The sequence below is a fragment of the Staurois parvus genome, unplaced genomic scaffold (genome assembly GCF_062004578.1).
Source record: "Staurois parvus isolate SC_StPar_1 unplaced genomic scaffold, SC_StPar_1.0 ptg000294l, whole genome shotgun sequence".
Classification (NCBI taxonomy): Eukaryota; Metazoa; Chordata; class Amphibia; order Anura; family Ranidae; genus Staurois; species Staurois parvus.
In genome coordinates this window covers 6,801,283-6,825,279 of record NW_028318090.1, presented here as the reverse complement: position 1 = coordinate 6,825,279, position 23,997 = coordinate 6,801,283, and the positions used below count along the sequence as shown (strand labels likewise).

The window sequence follows — 23,997 nt, the reverse complement described above, 5'->3', positions numbered from 1 at the left end:
GAGGTGTGGGGCTGGTATTATCAAAAATGAGCAAGTTGGACTTTTTCGGGTTGACGATGGACTCAAAATCAGCTCCCAAACCTACTGCCAGTTTTTAGAGGACACTTTCTTCAATCAGTGGTACAGGAAAATGTCTGCATCTTTCAAGAAGACCATGATATTTATGCAGGACAATGCTTCATCACATGCATCAAAGTACTCCACTGCTTGACCAGCCAGTAAAAGTCTGAAAGATGAAAGAAAAATACCATGTCTCCCTTCCTCACCTGACCTAAACCTTATTGAGAACTTGTGAGCCCTTCTTAAATGGGAGATTTATGGTGAAGGAAAACAGTAAACCTCTCTGAACATTGTCTGGGAGGCTGTGGTTGATGCTGCACAAAAAGTTGATTGTCAACAGATCCAAAAACTTAGTCTCCATGAATGGAAGGCTTATGACTTATTGAAAAGAAGGGTTGATATATTGTTCACTGATTTTTTTTTTTTTTTTTTTAAATGTCAGGCATGTTTATTTGTAAATTTTGAGTCGTTGGTTTATTATTCTCACTTGAACAGTTGAAAATAAACAAGTAAGATGGGAAGATTTTTGTTTTTCCTTTAGTTGCATAATAATTCTGCATACTAATAGTTGCCCAATAATTGTGCACACATAGATATTCTCCTAAGAAAGCCAAAACCTCACTTTTTTACTTTTCCTAAATATTCAGGTTTGAGGTTTATTAACATTTTGGATTGGCCGAGAGCACTGTAGTTCTTTAACCATTTGCCTACCAGGCACTTATACCCTCATGCTGCCCAGGCCAATTTTCAGCTTTCAGCGCTGTTGCACTTTGAGTGACAATGCCACACTGCACCCACATGAAATTTTTATCATTTTTTTTTCCCCACCCAAATAGAGCTTTCTTTTGGTGGTATGTACTCGCTGCTGGGTGTTTTATTTTTTGTGCTATAAACAAAAAAAGAGCAGAAATATTGAAAGAACAATTTTTTTTTTATTTGTTTCTATTATAAAATTTTGCAAACAGGTAATTTTTCTCCTTCACTGATGTGTGTTGATGAGGCTGCACTGATAGGCAGCACTGATAGGTGGCACTGATGAGCTGGCACTGAAATGCAACAATGATGGGCACTGATAGGCGGCACTGATGAGTTGTCACTGATATGCAACAATGATGAGCACTGATAGGCAGCACTGCTGGGTGGCACTGACTGGTGGCACTGCTGAGCACTAATGGGTGACACTGCTGGGGAGCACTGATGGGCGGCACTGATGGGCACTGCTGGGCACAGATGGGCAGCACTGGTGGGTGGCACTGCTGGGCACCGATCATCAGGGCACTGATCAACAGTGCCCTGATGATCGGTGCCGATCCCTCCTCTGACAATTGCCGGTTATCTGCAGTACTTATCTAACGCTGCATTTACCAGACTGTCACCTACCCTCATCACCTTCAGGCGCACCCTGAAGACCCACCTCTTCAGGGAAGCCTACCCCACCCTCACCTAACAGCTGACCTCCTCCACTCCTCCCACCACTCCATCCCCCACAGCCATTTCCTCCTGTACCACTTTCCCCTCCGTCCTAGATTGTAAGCTCGAAAGAGCAGGGCCCCCGAACCCCTCGTGTATTGTATTGTTACTGTCTTGTCTCATGTTCTGTCCCCCTTGCTATTGTACAAACCCTTTGGCGCTATATAAATACTGTATAATAATAATTATAATTTACCGGTGATCTGCTGTGTCATTGGACATGGCTGATCACGTGATAAAAGGCCGCTGTGATTGGCTTCTTACCACATCACGTGATCAATGTGTCCGTAGGACAGCGATCATGGAGATCGCCAGTGTGCTCGCCCCCGGGGACGCGCAGAAGGGCGCGTTTTGGGAGGACATCTTATGACGCCCTCCCAGAACTGGCCGGCTGCAGTGAAGCTGTAATTTGGCTATCTGTGGTTGACAAGTGATTAATAATGAAATGAATCCTCCAAAATACAATTTGCTTAACAATTGTGCACACAGTGTATCTTTTGGAGGTTTTGGGGCAGCACTGCATTATGTGTCTTTGTTTTTGTTATGAGTGGAGGTTGTGGTACGCTTGATAGTGCAAGCGGCAGCAGAGATATAGCTATATACCTTTGTTCATTATTGATTGCACAAGAGTTTTCATATAATGTCCCTTTATTTTTGGGATCGGTTCCTTTTTTTTTTTTAGACAGCCTGCAGTGCTTCGCACACAATGTAGATAAATTGAGGAATGGGAGCAAAGTTGTTTTACTGTGGTACTCCCTGTTGTGATCAACTTTACCTCCCTAGCGGTATTCCCGAGTGTAGCTCGGGGTAAAGTTTCTGTACCAAAAGCGGTAACCCCCGAGCTACACTCGGGCTAACCATGCGGCGCTGCATAGGGAGTCCCTGCAGAGCTTACCTTATCCTTCGCTCCCGCGATGTGTCCCCTGCAGCGTCCCCGGCCATCTCCTCCGGCTGATGCCGGCATCCGGCTTCTGTGTTCCGGTCCCTGTGACGTCGGGACGCATGGGCGCCGCCGCCGCCGGCGGGAAATTTGAAAATTTTAAAAAAATGTAATTGTTTTCGAAACGAATTTTACATAGTAAAACATTGCTGTTTCAAACCATTTCACATACATTTTGTCCCTACTGCTTTGTCCTGTCCCCTGTCTGCATTTTGACTGTTCTTTCTGCCTGGAAAAGTCCATGGCATCCAAAAAGCGTCCCTTTAGGTCAAAAGCGGGTTTAGATCAGCTAGAAAACAGCGATAGTAAATTAGAACCACTTGCAGAATTGAGTGATAATGATTCGTGGAGAAATTCGTCATCAGACACTGAAAAAGATTTTGCGACTTTGCTCAGTGATGTGCGAACTTGGCGCTATATTTCAAATTTCAGTGTTTTTGGTTTGATTATATTATTGAATTAAGTGTATTATTATTATATTATTATTTTTTATGATTATTTTTTAAATTATAATTTACGATTTTGTGTTTCAAATTTTATCATACCCGGGATGTTTACTAGACTCTTGTTCGGACAGATTTCAGTGAGTTATTCCTAAATATTACAGCCTACAATAAGAAAAACTACATATTTCCATGCAAAATAATGGTACCGCTTTCAGCACCAAAAATCTGAAATAATCATACCGCTAGGGAGGTTAATGTTTGTGGCACAATAAAGATTATCTGCTTTGTTTTGTGGGTTTTTTCCATCCGGACTTTGGCTCAGGATGAGGATGTTGTTTCTACACACTTCCTGACTGGCGCACATCTGCCAAAAAGACACATAGCATGTTTGCTGTACTTCCTACTGCCTTCTTCTACAGAGACACGGTCACAGAAAACACAGTCAGAGCCTGGGTCACTGCGGCTCCTTTATTCTGGACACTTCCACCTCTGATTCTGTTCATGAATCAGAAATGGAGCCTCCAAATCTTTTTGATGAGAAAACAGAGAAAAGCAATGGCACACAGATTTGTGTGATGACGCTCTAGAAAACGTAATTCGCCAATTTCTAGGATGTCTCTAATCTTTGCACAGGATTACGTGGTTAAAAGCTGAACCTGCTTATGGAATAGATTGTAAGCTCTAATGAGCAGGGCCCTCTGTTTCCTCTTGTACCAAATTGTATTGTAACGGTAATGTCTACCTTCATTTTGTAAAGCGCTGCGCAAACTGTTGGCGCTAAATAAATCCTATATTATAATAATAATAATAATAATGGACGGTGCCTTAAATGCCTGCCTTTTTAAACTGAGCGATTATTTGAAGAATACCTTGATCTATTGCTCTAGGAAGTCACTCGGTAAAGGTGCTGTTTACCCAGAAGAAAAATGCCTTTCACACGGGCATTCCGTTGGTCTGTTTTTTTTTTCATCCATCTGTTGATGGATAAAAAATGGACATCAATGTATCTCTATGGGCAAGCGGATGAAATGTGTGCTGCTGAGCTTCTTTAAAGTGTTACTAAACCCACAACAGTAAAATCAGTCTTTATATGCAGTAAAGAACTGGTGTCAAAGTGGAGGCCCTCCAGCTGTTGCCAAACTACAAGTCCCATGAGGCATTGCAAGATTGACAGTTACAAGCATGACTCCCAAAGGTAGAGGCATGATGGGACTTGTAGTTTTGCAACAGCTGGAGGACTGCCAGTTTGACACCTCTGCAGTAAAGCATGCTTGTTATACTAACTGGAACCTAAGGGGTTAATCCTCTGCATTGCGTAAAAAGGCTGTTTGAGCTTGACTTTTCTGCCCCTTCTCTTGTTCAAATGTCTGCGCTCATAAGACAGACTGAACCCATAGCCCTTCTGCACATGCTCAGTTTGGTGTGTATTGCTAGAGAGCTTTTTTTTTTCTTGGGACGGTGCATGTGATGAGCACAGGGCCAATCAGCACTATCCAAACAGAGGGTCAGGGGTTTTGCATCCTCCTAGAGCAAAAAGAAAACTCCTACAAGCTGTAACCAGTGCTCAGCTGTCATCATAAGACTGCTCTAACTGCTGATGAGAAAAGGTATTTAGCAGTTTATATTTACTAAAATACAGTAATACCTTGGTTAATGTAATTTTTGGTTTACGAATGAAAATCCATTGAAAATAATGCCTCGGTTTATGATCTTTTAACTAATTTTTTTCACAATACGAAGCGTATGTTGGTGCTGATTTTTAAATGCAATTGCCAGCTTTTTTTTTCTTCACTATAGCTCACAGAATTAGCTGTCACTTTCCCCAGAGTTAACGGAAACTTTGTTTCTTTTAAGAAACTGAAAGGAAACATTGTTTCTCTTCACTCTGGGAAATAAACTAAAAGAAAACTTTCTTTCTGTTAGCTGGGGGGAAAGTGACAGCTGAATTTCTGAGCTACAGTGAAGAAAAAAAAAAAGCAGTATTTACATTTAAAATCCGGCACCATAATAGATCCCGGCGCCCCTCCTGTGTGAATGCGTATGGGGTACATGGTACCCCTACTCATTCACAAAAAATAAAAAGTGTAGTGTGAAAAAAGACAGGACACGGTTTTTGACAAGTCCTTTATTAAAAGAAAAAACTAAAAATGTCCCCTGAAGTAGATCCAACGTTAATCATGCTGCCCGCCATCGCCGACCCGAAAAAAGAGTAAAAAAAAAAAAAAGTCTCCACTCCTGACGATGCTTCCAGCTTTCTGCCTGCTCCAGTGGTTTGATAGTTCTTAAATATGTAAGGGGGCAGGGCCACCCGGGGACATCAAGCATCTGACCCCGCCCCATGTGACATCAGTCGGTTTACGAATTGTTCGCTATACGAAAAGTCCTGCAGAACGAATTAGATTCATAAACCAAGGTATTACTGTAATTGCATTTCCATGTTCAGTGTACTGTGTGAGACCAGATATGGTGAATGCAGGGTCCTGGGTTTAGTAACACTTTAAGTATTGCATTTTATAGCTGTTGAGAGTTCAGCTTTAAGGTTCATGAAGCATTACTTTGGCTGAGGAGCAAACATGTGGGTTAATTTGGAAGCTTTCCATATGGGCTGACACTTGGCATAGCCTTGGCGGCTGTAACGGTTGACCCCATTATGAGGGAGAGGCAGAGTCGGCCTGTAGTGTGCCCGGTGGACCCTGCTTTAGGCTCTGTCCTAGACTCACTTAGTGTAGCATTAGCCACGGAGTGATTTACAGGTCTAGGCTGTGGTTCACCCTGGTGGAAGTATACTCTCTGGGAGGGCAATGTGTAGCTGGATGGGGGTATGTTCCCTGGATCCCTCCTAACCATCCTTGAAGTTTTGTATTTGCAGGGAATCGTGGGCCTTCAGACCACTGCTGTCCTTATAGCGTTGTTTGTCAGTGTCCAGTAGACAGCAGCATAACCCAATATATCTCCTGTGTCCATTTAATGTACTCCAAGAAAAGGACTGCAATTGAAAAATCCTTTTATTCTGCCTGATCCTTCAAATATCAAGCAGTAGGAATAAACGGTACAGTTGCATGTTAACGGCATATAACTAGCATATGGTCATAGTATGACTGCTTTTCTTAAACATCTGGATCTACTTGTACCAATAGATTTTTTTTTTTCTTCATCATCTGGAGGAGAATGATTTTTCTGAGGGAGCGTGCTTTAATCACTGTATCCTCCCACCCCACTTTCCAAGCGCTGTAACATTTTTTTTCTTCAGAGGGCCATGAGAGACGCAAATATTGATGTGTTAATACATTGTGGGTATTAGGGCTCATGTACACTGCAGCTGATAAACTCACGTTTAGGAGCTGTTCAGCGTTTTTTTTCAGCAGCCCCTGAACTCACCCTAATCTTTTCCTATGTGTCCATGTACACATCTTCGATTACAGTCGTTTACAGGCATTTGAGCTTACAGTCGTTTTTTTGAACGCAGGAAACTTACGTTCAGCAGTCAATTTTGTCAGCGTTTCAAATGCAAACTGCTTGTAAACATGGCAAATCGCATTTATAAGCGTTTGCCATTTTTTTTTTAACTCTTCCAGTTCCCGATGCTGTCGAGAGCCATTTTTCATCATGAAAAATACATGCAAAGCATTTTCAAGATAATCAAATGGACAAAACACTGAACACAGGATGTTTACCAAGCTTGTCACACATTGTAATGACCAACTCACACCTCAGACCTCTCCCACCCTTGGAAACAAAAGATATATGTTAATGCCCATTCACACCTCAAATTCCTCAGGAAGACCCCCTGCCAGGTGGCCTTAAAGACTCACTCCACCAGACACCTTTTCCACCCTTGGAAACAAAATAAATGTTAATGAGCAACTCACACCTGGCTAATCTCAACACATACTGCTGTCTCTGCTTCTACTGTGTGTATTTCTCTGAAACAGTCTGAAATAGTTAATAATTTACCACTTTTCAGTGCATTCTGGACATTTGGGAGGTTTTCCTGTGCTTATCTTTAAAAAACGCTTCTAAACGCAAACACGGCTAAACAGACGTTTTTTAACCTACGTTTTTCAGTAGTCAGTTTCCATCTTTCATAATTGTCCCATGTACATGGGGCCTTAGGCGACAGTAGTTAATTGTCTGTGCTTTCCCAAACTCACAAGTTTCTATAAGTTTGGTAGTAAGTTCTGCATCATTGCAGTCATTTCTACCTCTATACATGATAACCTTTATGGAAATTTGTATTCTGTAAATTATCAGTGAAATTCTTTGCACCTTAAAATGGACCTGTTTATACTTAAAGCTAAACTCCGGGCAAAAGATTTTTGCATGCACTGCACGGGTCAACTGCTCGTTTTGTCTAGGAGTGAGCAGAAAGCTTATACTCGCCAGATCCTTCAAGCCTCTGGAAAACGGCGCTCCCCCATGGCCCAGTGATGGACTGTTCCTGGTCTATAGAGACTGCTCTCTGAGCATGATGACTTCAGGAGCAGTACAGAACTCAAGACTGCTGGAGCATGGGGGAGCCAGACTAGTCTTGTGCTGGGAGGATTGGAGGATTAGGTAAGTATATTTCCGCTCTCCTTCCACCTATAAATAAAAAAACACCAAGCAGTTAACCCATGGAGTTGCAGGCTCAGCCCTACTGCATGGGAAAAAACATATTGGCCCAGTGTTGGGCTTTAAAATTTAAATGGCTAGAAACTAAAAAAATTCCTTAAAACTGCCTGTTTTCTTTTGTTGTGAGTGCATGCTTTTCAAAGTTCAATTGTGCTCATTGTGAAATAATTACAAATTACTTACTGTAATGGAACTGTAAACACCGCGGTCTACAGTAACTTTATGTATTCACAAACTGTGTATAGTTCTCAGTTGGCATCAAGCAAAATGTGAACATCCTGCATTGAATGCCCACTGCATCAAAGCGTATCCTGCAAAAGCCTGCGCTTGCAAAATATTACAAAACGAACACGTGAATGTGTGTTTTTTTTTCGTCCCTCCATACTTTTTTTTCAATTTGAGTTTGTCTAGAAAAGTGGATTATCATTGTCTGATTAAAGCTGAATTCTATGTAAATGATAAAATAATGTAGCTTTGTACTCACTCATTATTAAATCAGTAAGCCAGTAAAGTACCTACATTTGCAGTGATATCTGATTCTTGCAATCCCTGTACAGCAGGGCTAGAATGTGAGAGAAAGAAGCAGTGCAAGTAGCCAGTCAGTTTATTTGCGAAGATAAAGATGCTGATAGGAAGATAAAGCAAAGTGACAGAGAAATTAGCTCATAGATACATACCGTATTTTCCGGCGTATAAGACGACTTTTTACCCCTTGAAAATCTTCTCAAAAGTTGGGGGTCATCTTATATGCCGGTAACGGCATGCTGACACTTTTTAGGGGGGCGGCGCGGTGCTGCGGCCCCCCCCCCTTCCAGCAGAAGGGAAACTAAGTACAGGGGTGGGCAGAGGGCTGCTGTCTCTTACCTGGCTCCGGTCCCACGACGATCCAGTCCAGGAAGCGCGGCTGCTCCTTCCTTCGGTTCGTCCACTGGATGTTCGTGCGGCTGCTCGGCTCCGCCTCCTCACCGGTGATTGGCCGCCAGAACTGTAGCTCAGGAATGGCACACAGGCGGCCAATCGCCGGCGAGGAGGCGGAGCTGAGTGGCCCCGCGTAAATCGAGTGGAGATGCAGGTAAGTGTGCTGTGCTTAGGTGCTGCTGCAACCACATATGCTGGATGCAGCAGCACCGTATTGGAACAGGGGTCAGCAAGTGTCAGTGGGAGGAATAGTGCCCCATCGTTGGTGTCACTGATACCAATGATGGGGCATTATTCCTCCCACTGACACCAACGATGGGGCACTTTTCCTCCCCCCCCACTGACACCAACGATGGGTCACTATTCCTCCCCCCCCCCCCACTGACACCAACGATTGGGCACTATTCCTCCCCCCCCACTGACACCAACGATGGGGCACTATTCCTCCCCCCCCCCCACTGACACCAACGATGGGGCACTATTCCACCCCCCACTGACACCAATGATGGGGCACTATTCCACCCCCCACTGACACCAATGATGGGGCACTATTCCACCCCCCACTGACACCAATGATGGGATACTATTCCCCCCCCCCACTGACACCAAAGATGGGGCACTATTCCTCCCCCCCACTGACACCAATGATGGGATACTATTCCTCCCACTGACACCAAAGATGGGGCACTATTCCACTGTCACCAATGATGGGGTGCTATTCCCCCCAATGATACTAATGATGGGGCACTATTCCTGCCACTGATACCAATGATGGGGCACTATTCCTCCCACTGACACCAATGATGGGACACTATTCCTCCCACTGATACCAATGATGGGGCACTATTCCTCCCACTGATACCAATGATGGGATACTATTCCTTCCACTGACACCAATGATGGGGCACTATTCCTGCCACTGATACTAATGATGGGGCACTATTCCTGCCACTGATACCAATGATGGGGCACTATTCCTCCCACTGACACCAATGATGGGGCACTATTCCTCCACTGACACCAATGATGGGGCACTATTCCTCCCACTGACACCAATGATGGGGCACTATTCCTCCCACTGATACCAATGATGGGGCACTATTCCTCCCACTGATACCAATGATGGGGCACTATTCCTCCCACTAATACCAATGATGGGGCACGATTCTTCCCACTGGTGTGCACTGGAAGAGGGGTAGTCTTATACGGCGAGTATAGCCGAAACACTACGATTTAAACAGAAAAAGTAGGGGGGTCGTCTTATACGCCGGAAAATACGGTAGTTAGTCTGGCTGAAAAAAGACAAAAGTCCATCCAGTTCAACCATTAAAAAAAAAAAGTTATAATCCTACACCCACAGTTAATCCAGAGGAAGGCAAAAAAACCCCCAGCAAAGCATGATCCAATTTGCTCCTGCATGGGAAAAAATTCCTTCCTGATCCCCCGAGAGGATATTCCCTGGATCTACTTTACATATAAATGTTAGTATCTAGTTATATTCTGTGCATCTAAGAAAGAATCCAGGCCTTTTTTGAAGCAATCCACTGAGCTGGCCAGAACCAACTCTTGAGGGAGTCTATTCCGCATTTTCACAGCTCTTACTGTGAAGAAACCTTTCCGTGTTTGGAGATGAAATTTAGTTTCCTCCAGATGTAAAGAGTGCCCCCTTGTCCTCTGTGATGACCTCAGGGTGAATAACTCTACACCGAGTTCACTATATGAACCACTGATGTATTTATACATGTTGATCATATCCCCCCTTAATCTCCTCTTCTCAAGAGAGAATAAATTTAGTTCCTCTAATCTTTCCTCATAGCTGAGCTCCTCCATGCCTCGTATCAGTTTGGTTGCCCTTCTCTGTACTTTCTCCAGTTCCCCAATGTTATTTTGTGAATTGATGCCCAAAACTGAACTGTATCACTGTGCAGTTTTATATTATCACTATCCAGTCACAGACTGAGGCAAGCCCAGGATGACCTGGGCTCAGAGGAAGTGGGTTGAATGATACCTGGTCATTAGACTGAGCACATCTGATGGCAAAAAATGTACTGCGTGGAAAATCTCTGAATTGAATATGACCGCAAAAGCTGGTTTGTTATTTTATTTTTTAATGAGCTGTTCATTTTTATCTTCAGTTTTGGCTGGAGTTCTGCTTTATTATGCAAACAAATAGATACTGTGATTTACTATATTTGGCTTCTGTTTTGCCTTGCAGATACAAAGCTGTTGTTTTGGCTGCAAACAACTTTGGACGGTTTTTCACTGGACAAATTACAGCAGCAGGGAAAGTCCCACCAGCCAAGGTAAATAGAACCTCTTTCTTCTGTGAATGTTCTATGTGTTTTCTATAGCTTGAGCCATCAGGTGCTGCATGCCGGAAAGCCATTCAAGCCTATCGGGATGCAGTGGCTGCACGGACACAGCTGCTAGTTCTAATGTGACAGGCGTGCGGGAGCGGAGCCCCTAATGCCTGGCAACTGGGATGCTCAGAAAAGTAAATCGACAACTCCATATTTCCTTCAGTATAATTTGTACTTTTATTGAGCTCCAGTAGTATAGTTATTGTGACACTTCAGCCCTCTGACAGTAGACTTGTGGTTCTTCTACACAGCACAGCAGCCATCCTGTTATCACAGAACGCTTTGCACCTTGTGAACCCATATAAAAAATATATGGCATTCTATGAATGGAGAAGAGGAAAGGAGGGGTAGCCAGGATGGGACATGAGTCCTCTGTCGGAGCATGGGAAGTATAGCGATCTTTGACCTCTGGACAAGCATGTAGATAGATATATATATATATATATATATATATATATATATATAAATATAAATATAAATATATATATATTTTTTGCATTAAAGGTAATTTTGCTGGGCAAATCTGGGGTATAAATACATTATTACTGGAAGAGAAACTCTAAGCCAACAGTTCAGTAATCGTATGTACATCAAAGGATTTATAATTCTGCTTAGTCAGTGCTGTGATTTGCACAGGTTACACATCTTAGTTCCTCATCAATTTTCCTTCCTTCCTCATTTAGCTTCCTGTGCTCCTTTTCTTCTCACTTTGTGTTGGACAATGAATCGGCATGCTCATATTCTGTCCAGGGAGCCAGGACCTAGTTGAGGAAACAGTAACATGAAACCTGAAAGTAGGAGAGTGATCTTGTCAATTGGCTAAACCTGGATCACCAGAATGGTCAGCTAAAATTGTGATGCAGCTCAGTGGCCTCCAAACTGTGGACCGGGAGCAAGATGCGGTCCTTTGCTTGCCTTTATCCATCCCACTTTACCTCCTACTGAAACTGGCCCTGTGATTAGAAAGTTCAGAGACCCCTGTTTTAGCTAGTAAAACAGTATTGAAACGCAGCTGGGCAAAGTTGGGAGTTCCTGGACTAAAGAATCAATAGCTAATCTTTAAGTATTCCTTGTGTGCTATATAATGCAACAAAGATACAGTATGTCAGGCTGAAAAAAGCCCCGAGGGTAGGCTGTGCTATCTACATGTACAGTATTTCCAAGATTCATTTTTACATCTGATAAAAAGTTTAGTCCACCCTTTGAGAAGTGGGAGCGGGTACTTGTCAAAACCAGGTACCCACTCCATCACCCCTCAAAAAAGTGCCAAAAAATAGAAGAGGACAGCATAAAGCGGAATCTCCCCTTTAGGGTCAAGTTCTGCTTCAAGTACAAATAAATTTAATAAATGCATTTTTTTTTCTTTTATTAATGTGGCTGTGTGTGTTTTAAATTATTTATTCAGTTCTTTATGACATCACTTGACAAGATATAGTGTGGATAACAGATTATAGATCACACAGATGCACATCTTATATAGGTTATGTATAACAGTTGTAAGGACACAGATATACAAATATTGATAGAGCACAACACCAACTAAATTTGGAAAAGAATTTGGTATCATGCCTACTGTGTCGTCATCTACAGAAGCACCACCTTTTATTCAAGGAACGGAGCTATCTTAACAAAGAAGGGATAGTGGGATTCCTGTATTATCTAAGAAGGGCGTGTAGTCAGGTATATGGCATAAAGAGGTCAAGAACGTAAGACAAAAGAGGAAAAAGAGGAGGGCAAGGGCAGAAAATGGAGAAAACATAACAAGGAAAAAGGGGGGGGGGGCAAGGGCAGAAAATGGAGAAAACATAACAAGGAAAAAGGGGAGGGCAAGGGCAGAAAATGGAGAAAACATAACAAGGAAAAAGGGGGGGCAAGGGCAGAAAATAGAGAAAACATAACAAGGAAAAGGGGGGGGGGCAAGGGCAGAAAATAGAGAAAACATAACAAGGAAAAAGGGGGGGGGGCAAGGGCAGAAAATAGAGAAAACATAACAAAGGGCAAGTAAGCAAAAGCAAATCCTTTCCCATCCATTGTATGGATACATGGACCATAACTTCAGGTTACCAAACCTGTCATTTCATGAGGAAGCAGGAAATTGTGGGTACGTTTTTTGTTTTGAAAGGTGGACTTTACCCTTTTATTTTATTTTGTTCACCAAATAGCATTTTCAGAAACCTGCGCTAGTTGTTATGGCCAGTCTTTACTTTGACTAGTTTGGGACTCTTTCCAGTAAGCAATCCATGCATTCTGCCCCTTTATACCGTACAGGCGTACCTCGGTTTACGAATTTAATGTGTTCTCCGGGATGTTTCATATTGCGAAAAATTTGTAAACCGAAACACGGTTTCTCATAGGAATGCATTGAAAACCAATTAATCGGTTCCGGAGTTCAGAAAAAAGTAAAAAAAGATTTATCTGTTCACAAAGTTTTATAAAGTACACTTTAAAGGCATAAATACTGTACAAGGACATGATTAAAAATTAATTCATAAATGCATTGAAAACCAATTACTCTGATCCAGAGGTCAGAAAAAAGTCAGTTTTATCTGTTCAAAACTCTTTATAAAGTGCACTTTAAAGGCATAAATACTGTACAGGGATATGATTAAAAATTAATTAGTAAATGCATCAAAAACCAATTAATCCGTTCCGGAGGTCAGAAAAAAGTAAAAAAAAAGTTTTATCTGTTCAAAACGCTTTATAAAGTGCAGTTTAAAGGCATGGGGCCGGCTCTATAAACCTCCCAGGTGCAATGCATCCTGGGGAAACTTCATATTGCAAAAACAATTCGTAAACCGTGGCATTATTTTCAATGGATTTTCATTCATAAACCAAAAATTACGTTAACCGAGGCGTTCGTAAACCGAGGTACACCTGTATGTGAATTCATGTGTCCACTCTAGTGTTGTTAATGTAGCAGCCAGCAGATGGAGACATTGTACCTCTGAGCCATGGTAAACTTGGCAGTGATGTCCTTCCCATCATAACACGGCCGCGTTTACTCTTTGCATTTCACTGTGTGCAGGATATTGTTCTGATCCAGATCTAGCATGTGAAATGGCACCTGCTGCTGAGAGTAACATGAGCTGCTTTTATATTCCGACTGGCCTTGTGTTCATTAGCTGTGTTTTCAGGCAATAGTAGGGAGGGCTGTGGAGGATGGAAGGTGCCAGGTTGCTGTAATGTCTACTGAATCTCCATGTTCCCAAAGGCTGGGGTGCGGTGATAAATCATTTAAAAGAAAACCAGTTGTTAACAATTTGGCTGAAATGTAATATAAGTTGTAATAGTTGTAATATAAGTTGGTTATGCCATGGACTAGCTAAGAGAGGCATATGAATATCTGTTATATAACGTCATCCCACACATTCCCGATTGGGCCCCAGTTAGCTTTTGTAATCTTTCACTTCACCTCTTCACAGTCCATTGTGAGCATATCTTGTACACCAGTCTGTCCAGCCCCTCTCTTCATATTGAATGCTGTCGAAAGTGTGCCCCCCCTTTCTCAGCTGCAGAAATGCTCTTAATGGCTCAGTGTGTGATCAGGGGTGTCCTAGCTGCTTATCCGAGCATGCAGCCCAGCAGGTTAAGAAAGGGGAGGGGGACGAGCAAGCGCCCCCTCCTGAACCATACCAGGCCACATGCCCTCAACATGGGCTCCCCCCCAAAGCACCTTATCCCTATGTTGATGGGGACAAGGGCCTCTTCCCCACAACCCTGGGCTGTGGTTGTTGAAGTCTGCGGGTGGGGGGCTTATCCAAATCTGGAAGCCCCCTTTAGCAAGATGGGCCCCAGATCCCTCCCCTTCCCCTAATTGAATGAGTATGGGGTACCCATTCACAAAAAAAAAGTATAGTGTGAAAAAGGACAGGAGGCAGTCTTTGACAAGTCCTTTATTAAAAGAAGAAAAGTAAAAGAATGTCCCCCGAAGTAGATGCAACGTCAATCATGATGCCCGCAGCTACCCGGAAAAAAAAAAGGCTTCCGCTCCTGACACTGGCTCCTGGCCCTCTTCCTGCTTCGCTGACTTGGTAGTTCTTAAATATATAAAGGGCAGGGCCACCCGGGGACATCACACGTGTGACCCTGCCCCTTGTGGCGTCATCAACCGGGGCATGCTGTTTCAATGATGTCTCAAGGAGGTGGGGCCACACGTGTAATGTCACTGGGTGGCCACGCCCCTTACATATTTAAAAACTGTCAAGCCAGCAGGGGAGGCAGATGGCCTGGAGCCAGCATTGGGTAGCGGTGACTGCGGGCATAGTGATTGACGTTGGATCTAGTTCGGGGGACATTCTTTTATTTTTCTTCTTTTAATAAAAGGACTTGTCAGACTGTCTTCTGTCTTTTTCACACTACACCTGCTTTTTTTTTTTTTGTAAATGGGTAGCAGTATTATGTACCCCATACTCATTTACCTAGGGGGAGAGGGCTGTGATCTGGGGGTCCCCTTCCAGATTCTGAAAAGGCCCCCACTCGCAGACCCCCACAACCACAGCCCAGGATTGTGGAGTACAGGCCCTTGTCCCCATCAACATGGGGACAAGGTGCTTTGGGGGCATGTGGCCTGGTATGGTTGGCTCGGACGGGCTGCATGCTCTTATAAATGTCTGGTATGGATCTTGGGGGGGGGGGGTAACCCACGCTATTTTTTCTTAATGTTGGTGTGGGGGTTCCCCTCATATCCCATACCAGACCCGAAGGGCTTGGTATGAATGGAGAGGGGACCCCACAACATTGTTTTATTATTTCCTAACTTATTTTGAGTGCCCGTTATATGCAGCTGAGCTGCAATATGTAGGTGGGGGTGTTGTGTGGGTGTGGCTTTGGCTTTAGTGTATGCGGAGACACAGGGGGCCCCATTATCTCTTATTGCCCGGGGGCAATATTGCTAGTCCGCCCCTGGTTTTATCTAAAAAAAAAAAAAAGTGGAGGCACTTTTGAAGTCCAGCAGATGGTGTGCACAAAGTGAGCAGAGATGGTATTGGCCACTAGTGGACTATGTCCATGGGCCACAGCCAACCCTTTTTTGCCCTGAAAAACAAGTCAAGTTGTTAAATTATAGTACTTTCTAAGAGTCCTGAATATAGGCTGTGCACTTATCCCGTGTGCAGAAAGCATAAATAGAGCTTTGTAGAAATTTCTGGGTGAATGATACATGAGTGGGAGGAATGTCTTTCAAATAACGGTTATGATTGAATAACATAAACTGCTATACAGCACTGGTCCTCAAACTGCGCCTGGGGGCCTGATGTGGCCCTTTACTTGTTTTTTTTCTGGCTTCTGGGGCACAGTTCCTCCCACTGACATTAACAATGGGACATAATTCTTCTCACTGACATCATTGATGGTACACTATTCGTCCCACTGATACAAACGATGGAGCACTGTTCCCCTAATACCAAAAATAGGGCATTGCTCACCCCCACTGACACATTTTCTACTCCCACTGGTCACAAAGTCTCTCCTAAAGTGTAAAGGACAGTAAACTGGCCCTTGTTTAAAAGGTTTGGAGGCCCATGCTCTGCAGTAACCTAAAATGTGTTTCAAGGATGACTTTAAAGCCTAAGTGCAGACAAAAAAACTACAAAAAATCACCACAAGGGACATAATTTATAGTCAATAGGATGTGTACCTTTTGCTGATGCATCTTTTATTAGGTCCATACCCAATGCCCAATAGGCAGAGGTCTCTTATAGGAGTAGATTGTTAACATTAAACATCTAAGCACCTTCATAAGCGCAGATACCCCTCTCATGGTGCACGGGTCTAGTGCATTATCTTCTAAAAATGAGATTTATTGAATAAAAGTTGTATACGCACAAAAGTTGGCTCTGAGGAAGAGGTTCTGCCTCGAAACTCATCAGCCATTTGAAGGCCTACAGTCTCCCAACAGCCACCATCTAGGGAGATAGGACCATGCTGTCTTTCTTGTGATGTGCCTTTGATTTTATTCTTTTGTGAGTATACTTCTTTTATTCAATAAATCTAACTTTTATAAGGTAATGCACTAGGCCCGTGCGCCCTCTGTTTGTTTCTTTGCACACAGCTCCTTTGGATTTCCCTGGTCCGTTGAGGGCAGCAAGGCTTGCATTCCCAAAAAGTACTCCATGTGGGGTTACTGACATTGTGGAGCTCATTGTCCAGATCAGCAGTTTCAGCATTCATTTGCTCATGCTTTTTTTTATCACCCCACTCATGGTGTCATGCCAATCATTATGGGAACCAGAATTGAGCTTTTTCACTTGTGAACAAATAACACATGAACTGTGATAAGTGAAGACTGCTGAGGCTTTAACTTTGGTGGCCTACCATGGCAATGGGTAAACCCTCCCCAAAACCAGACTTTTTAAAAGTTTGACTCTCTGGAAGGAAGTTTCCCTACTTGTGAGTTATTTTGGCATTTGTGCGGATCTTATTATAATTCACTATGATAGACTAGCAGCTAGAGCTTTTCTAAAGCTACTAGAAGTACACTGTCTCCCTCTAGTGATGTAATGGTGCATTACATGCACTGAGTTACACAATTCCAAAACAAGTATATTTAACTTTAGCTACCCTGATCAAAAGTGAATAATGTTCACAGGTAAGCCAATATGATCTTTCAGGGCTCATGCTGTGCGCATTTAGAGGTCTTAAAAATTGCTTCAGAACTGACCACTTAATTTATCCCCAATGCAGCTTCAGAAAAAAAAATCCCATGCCCTTTGTAGACACAGCCATGTGAAAGATTTAAAAAACTAAGAACTTTGTGGGTTTTCCTTATTAATGTGTATTGAGTGTCATATTGGGATAGATGCAGCCTCTTGCACTGATGTTCCTGTGATCCTTAAGTAGGGTGATTCAGTTATTTTGTGCAATCACAGCACTGCCAACCTCAGCAAATGTGAAAAAATGTAAACTTGACAAAAGGAAGACCAAACTGGACCAAAAGAAACAGTCACAGTACGGCACATTTACATCTTATCCTTTTCAGGCAGTTCCTCTTTCTGGTTTGCATGTCGGGTTAAAAGTAGTGTGCACGGGGAGTTTGACTTAATAAACTTTTCTACATATCTGAAAGATCACTTTCCAATAGGGCTGAATCTTCTCACATGTTCACCAGATGTACACATATGAACCAGGTGCAGACCCACAATGTTAATAGGTAACTGAGGAATGTGGTCTGTTCTCCTCATTCTCGCTGTCAGATGGTAGCTTGCCAGATATGAAATCAAAGCCCAATTGTAGATTACTTTTAAAGAATATGTAAACCCTCACCTTGTAAAACAACCCATTCAGTTTAAAATAGAAATGAAAGGCAAAACATTTATGTATACATGTAAAAAAAATTATAAATACCCCCCCCTTTTTTTTTTATAAGTGATCGCATACCCTCTGTTCTCAGCTGCATAAGGAGCTCAGAGAGCTAGGGGAGGAGAAACAGAAGTACACCGATCTTCTCAGTGAATAGCAGTGGGGGGGCTGTAAGCAGAAGCCTGATCATTGGAGGATTGCAGACTAAGCTGTCAGCATGGCTAGAGAACTTACCACACTGTTCTCCTGCCTAGTGTGCTCATTATTTAATAGGAAAGCAGAGGGGCTGCCAGAAACACCAGGGATTTCACACAAAGGAAGCAATACAAAGAGAACAGGATACTTCTCCATACAAGTACATGGCACAGCAGGCATGTATTAGGAATGTGAAATGTTGGGTTTACATATTCTTTAATGATACAAATCTATTCAGGGTGGATCAAAGACAAAAGCGTTGAGCATTATCATTTTAAAGCCCAATTCTGGGATTAAATTAACTCCCCATACACCCCTCCCACTCCTCTTCCATCTAATTGCTGGGTTAAAAAAAAAAATCTAAACCCTCAATTTTAATTTACCTGAAACTGTGGTCACATGATCATCCAGCATCAGGTCTTTCTCCTCTCTCTTTACTTTCTTGAGGGGACAATTCCCATTAACCAACCAGCAGATGCGTTCTCTTGGGGTTCAGACGACTGTTGACATTGGATAGAGAGGAGTGAATGGGATCAGATGGCAAGGGTTTCCATGTTGGACAAGCATTCCCTGCAGATGGAAATGGTATCAGCCAGGGACTTGGATGGGGGGGCTCAGGTGAGTATAACTTACTTCATCAGGTAGAAACAGCTGGCACGATGGGTTAGGGATGGGAAAATTATAGATTTTGCCTGGAGTTTGGTTTTAAAGGATAATTCCACCTTTAATAGTTAGAGCACTGACTACTGTGCATTCTGCTTAGTGTGGTCAGTTTGTAATAGGAAAGCAGAGGGACTGGCAGGAACACCAGGGATTTCACACAAAGGAATCAATACAAAGAGAACAGGAGACTTTTTCGTACAAGTACATGGTACAGCAGGCACATATCAGGAATATGAAATGTTGGGTTTACATATTCTTTAATAGCGGCCCAGCAAAGCTCTATGCTAGGCTGGACACTACAGCTAAGGATCGCTGCTGTCTGGGTGAGAGCCGTGGTTGGTGTTTAGCAGTCCTCCACATTGTCCTTTCAGCACAGCAATTGGCAGAACCCGCTCTTCTACCAAACGTAGCTGATTGCAGTGCTGTAGCGATGACCAGAAGTGTCATGTCAGATGCCGTACTTTCTGTAAGAGAGCAGTGGTCTTTAGCTGCAGTCACCTTCCCAACATTTGGCTTTTCCTCCGGGGCTAGAGGAGCATTAGGAATATAAAACGCAGTGAGACTAACAATATGTTAGCCTTGATCTATCCTGACTAGAGTTGTCGGTAGTGGAAGGTAAGAACTAAAACATTTCTGTTTAGACTGTAGGCCTTCTAGAAGCATGGGCTTGCATTGTATGTAGTCAGTCTGCTCATGCATAGTAATGCACACCTGGGACACGGTAAATTAGGAAGGGGAATTTCTGTTGTGTTGCTCCTTGCGTGAAAACAAACATCCTTTGTGTCTGTCTGGAAATTATCTGGTATGGTATGTGTGTGGTATTCTCCAGAAAATACAGCCAATGGATGAGTTCATTGATGTTTACTTTCTTGTACCTGGAAACTATAACTATGGGCACATAGGATGGAGGACTGGAGTCCAGGCATTTGCTGCACGTTTTTTGTTCCAATGTTTGTTGGTTAAAAATACATAAGGGTGGACATGGTTTGTAATGGCTGTAGCCCTGAGCTTGGGTTTAAATTGAATTGCTAAAGGAGGAAATTAACCCATTCCTATTAAGTTCATTTATAGTATGCACCTTAACTTTGGTGGTCTTTTATCCAGGAAAACCTACTCACAAGCCCAGTGAATTCTGCATTGTCCTTTTATTCCCCCCCATTGTTCTTCCACAACATATACTGTGCCACACTGCCTCTCTTGTACGTCATTTGCAGGCGGATGTCTCTGTGTTCTCTCAGCCAGTGCCCTGGTGACGCAGTGTCAGGTTCTTCTCCTTCAGCCTCTATGTCAGGGTTTCTCCATCAAGGTTCCATGGATTCCTAGGGTTCCTCCAGATGTTGCTAGGGGTTCCTTGAGTAATGAGCTGTAAGTGCCTCTCAGATAATGTCCCACTGACACCATTGATCTTTTTAGCTATCTGTAAGGGGGTAATTCTTTCCAATGACCACAAGTGTAAGGAGCATTCTTCACACTGACACCATTGATCTTTTTAGCTATCTGTAAGGGGGTAATTCTTTCCAATGACCACAAGTGTAAGGAGCATTCTTCACACTGACACCATTGATCTTTTTAGTTATCTGTAAGGGGGTAATTCTTTCCATTGACCACAAGTGTGAGGAGTCTTCCCACTGACACCATTGATCTTTTTAGCTATCTGTAAGGGGGTAGTTCTTTCCACTGACCACAAGTGTGAGGAGCATTCTTCCCACTGACACCATTGATCTATTTAGCTATCTGTAAGAAGGTAATTCTTTCCAATGACCACAAGTGTGAGGAACATTGTTCCCACTGACACCATTGATCTTTTTAGCTATCTGTAAAGGGGTAGTTCTTTCCATTGACCACAAGTGTGAGGAGCATTCTTCCCACTGACACCATTGATCTTTTTAGCTATCTGTAAGGGGGTAGTTCTTTCCAGTGACCACAAGTGTGAGGAACATTGTTCCCACTGACACCATTGATCTATTTAGCTATCTGTAAGAAGGTAATTCTTTCCAATGACCACAAGTGTGAGGAACATTGTTCCCACTGACACCATTGATCTATTTAGCTATCTGTAAGGGGGTAGTTCTTTCCAGTGACCACAAGTGTGAGGAACATTGTTCCCACTGACACCATTGATCTATTTAGCTATCTGTAAGAAGGTAATTCTTTCCAATGACCACAAGTGTGAGGAACATTGTTCCCACTGACACCATTGATCTTTTTAGCTATCTGTAAGGGGGTAGTTCTTTCCAGTGACCACAAGTGTGAGGAACATTGTTCCCACTGACACCATTGATCTATTTAGCTATCTGTAAGAAGGTAATTCTTTCCAATGACCACAAGTGTGAGGAACATTGTTCCCACTGACACCATTGATCTTTTTAGCTATCTGTAAAGGGGTAGTTCTTTCCATTGACCACAAGTGTAAGGAGCATTCTTCCCACTGACACCATTGATCTATTTAGCTATCTGTAAGAAGGTAATTCTTTCCATTGACCCCAAGTGTGAGGAGCATTCTTCCCACTGACCATTATACTATTGTATCATGAGTTGTAGATATAGTAATTATTTACAGGGGTTCCCTGAGACTGGAAAGCTATTTCAAGGATTCCTCTGTGTTGAAAAGTTTGAGAAAGGCTGCTGTTTGTGGAAGCATGCAGCCTACTGATATTCGTGATATTGGTGTCCCGGGAGGCTGCAGGAGGAGGCCTCATCTCTTACTCACTTGAGGCAGGGAGGTCAACCATAAGCACATAACAAAACATGATTAAAAGGAAATAAAACAAAACTGCTTTTTTATGTTGTGGAGGGGGGAGGATTGGGATGGTGGAAACTGCAACTCTTTACATGAAGGTCAAAATATAAATACATTTAATGTTTGACTCTAAGCAAAAGTGACAATTTGCTGTGCAGCTATTGTGGTAAAATGGGAGTAGGCTGTTTCTTAGTAAAGATTGCAACAGCTTAAAGTGGTAGTAAAGTCACCTGTTTGATTTATACCTGCAAGTGAGCATATGATGAGGCTTATCTATAGGTACAGTAAATATCTCCTAAATGGGCAGCACAGTGGCTAAATGGTTAGCACTCCCGCCTGGCAGTACTAGGGTCATTGGTTAGAATCCCAACCACGTCACCACCTGCCTGGAGTTTGCATGTTCTCCCTGTGCCTGCGTGGGTTTCCTCCGGGTACTCCAGTTTCCTCCCACACTCCAAAGACATGCTGGTAGATTAATTGGCTCCTGTCTAAATTGGTCCTAGTATGTGTATGTATGAGTGTGAATTAGGGACCTTAGATTGTACGCTCCTTGAGGGTTAGGGACTGATGTGAATGTACAGTATATATGTAAAGCGCTGCGTAAATGGACGGCGCTATATAAGTACCTGAAATAAATAAATAAAATAATAAATGTGCACCATTTAGGAGATACTTTAGTAACAACCAGTGACATCGCCGGCGCATGCACACTGAACACTGAATGGGCTGTGCCATCCACTCAGAGCTCTGTGTTGTGGCCGTGACCCCTGTGCACATGTGTGGGAGTGATGTCACCATGGTTTGGCCTTTCAAAGGGCGAAGATGGAAGCCCTGGCAGCAGTGACAGTGCGTTGCTGGAGGGCTTTGTTTGAAGTCAAGTGTGCCATAATGTGCTAGTATGCAGTACATGCAAGCATGCTATAACCTTTATCTTGCAGGGGTCATTTTTTATTTATTTTTTTAACAAGTGAAATTTCAGAGGATTGCAAAGAGCATAAAGGCAGTACAGGCCCTTAATAGAAAATCATGACTGAGCCCTGTAATAAAGAACATAGGGGCTGCCTATGCTGGGGTCCTTCTAATAACGCTAGTTAACTGGTTTTCTCTAAATTCAGTCATTTTGATGTTACTTGTTTGCTTTGAAGGATATGTTCACTTTTTGTAACATGTTACACTTTCAGTTACACACACTCTCCACTGTGACAGTAAGCCAGGGATCCTCTCCCCACACCCGCTGTCAGAATGAAGAAAAAAAAAAAGGCAGCCATGTGGGGCTCCTCCTACCTGGCGATGTGATTATTTCAGAGTTCTTTGAGCGGGAGAGCTACAAGTACCCACAACCTTTGCGGCTGTTGACTTGTAGTTCTTAGTGAACTACCATGGAGCTGATTCTTTCTGTCATTGTGTAACTAGCTGCGTGTACGAGATAGAAGCAGACAGATACACTGATAGTCTGCAGGAGCCTCACCTTGCACCCTCAATCTGCTGATCCTAGTAGACAAAAATAAATGTACATTTTTTTGCCTGCAAAAAAGATGTGCATTTATTTTTCTTACCAAGATGAGCTGTGAAGACAATCTTTTTGGTCAAGCTGCCTATTGTTGATTACCTTCTACAAACCTCAGCTGTGGGCTGCTCTGAAAATGTCTGTCCATTTTTTTTAATCCCTTCAGCAAAGTGTTTTATTGATTGTCTGTTAGCAATGTTGGAAGCTGTTTTTCTGAATGATTTGAATACTTCACATAGTTATCTCTTGGAATTGGCAATCTTTTCTGTGCAGGTCTTAATCATTGGAGGTGGTGTTGCTGGTCTGGCTTCTGCAGGAGCTGCTAAATCAATGGGGGCCATCGTCCGAGGATTTGACACCAGGTATGTTTATTTTTTATAAGATTATAATTAATTTATTTTTAAATTCTCTGTCACGAGGCATGGAGGCTGTGAGTTTTCGCAGATGTGCTGCAGGTCTTTTGGATCTTAGGCACATCATGTCATGAAAATTCTGTGGTTTCTAGTGGGGGCTTGGACAGTCAGCTGAGAAACTATAAATCTCATGGCTTCTATATCAGCTGAGAGTTGGTGTACACGCCGGCGCTGCTACTGATCTGTGACATATGCCAGTCTTGGTGAAGAGGGTTAGTGCAAACTGGTTTCCATGCCCCATTTGCAAAAAGCACAGGCTTGCTTTAAAGTAATACTACAGGTATTTTTTTAGATTCAAATAACAAACATGTCATACTTACCTGTGCACAGAGAAGTCACGATCCTCCACTTCTCGGGTCCCTCACCAGTGCTTCTGCC

The 23,997-nt window shown here is 42.9% G+C and overlaps 1 protein-coding gene across 2 annotated transcripts in view; it reads left to right on the top strand.

The window, feature by feature from the left end:
• NNT (nicotinamide nucleotide transhydrogenase) overlaps positions 1-23,997 on the top strand; it is a 206,612-nt gene that overhangs the window by 37,310 nt on the left and 145,305 nt on the right. For both annotated transcript variants that reach the window (XM_089682705.1, XM_089682706.1), the window contains exons 5-6: positions 10,661-10,748; positions 23,480-23,568. In XM_089682705.1, the coding sequence (XP_089538831.1) occupies positions 10,661-10,748; positions 23,480-23,568 (177 nt within the window). The remainder of the gene's footprint in view (positions 1-10,660; positions 10,749-23,479; positions 23,569-23,997) is intronic.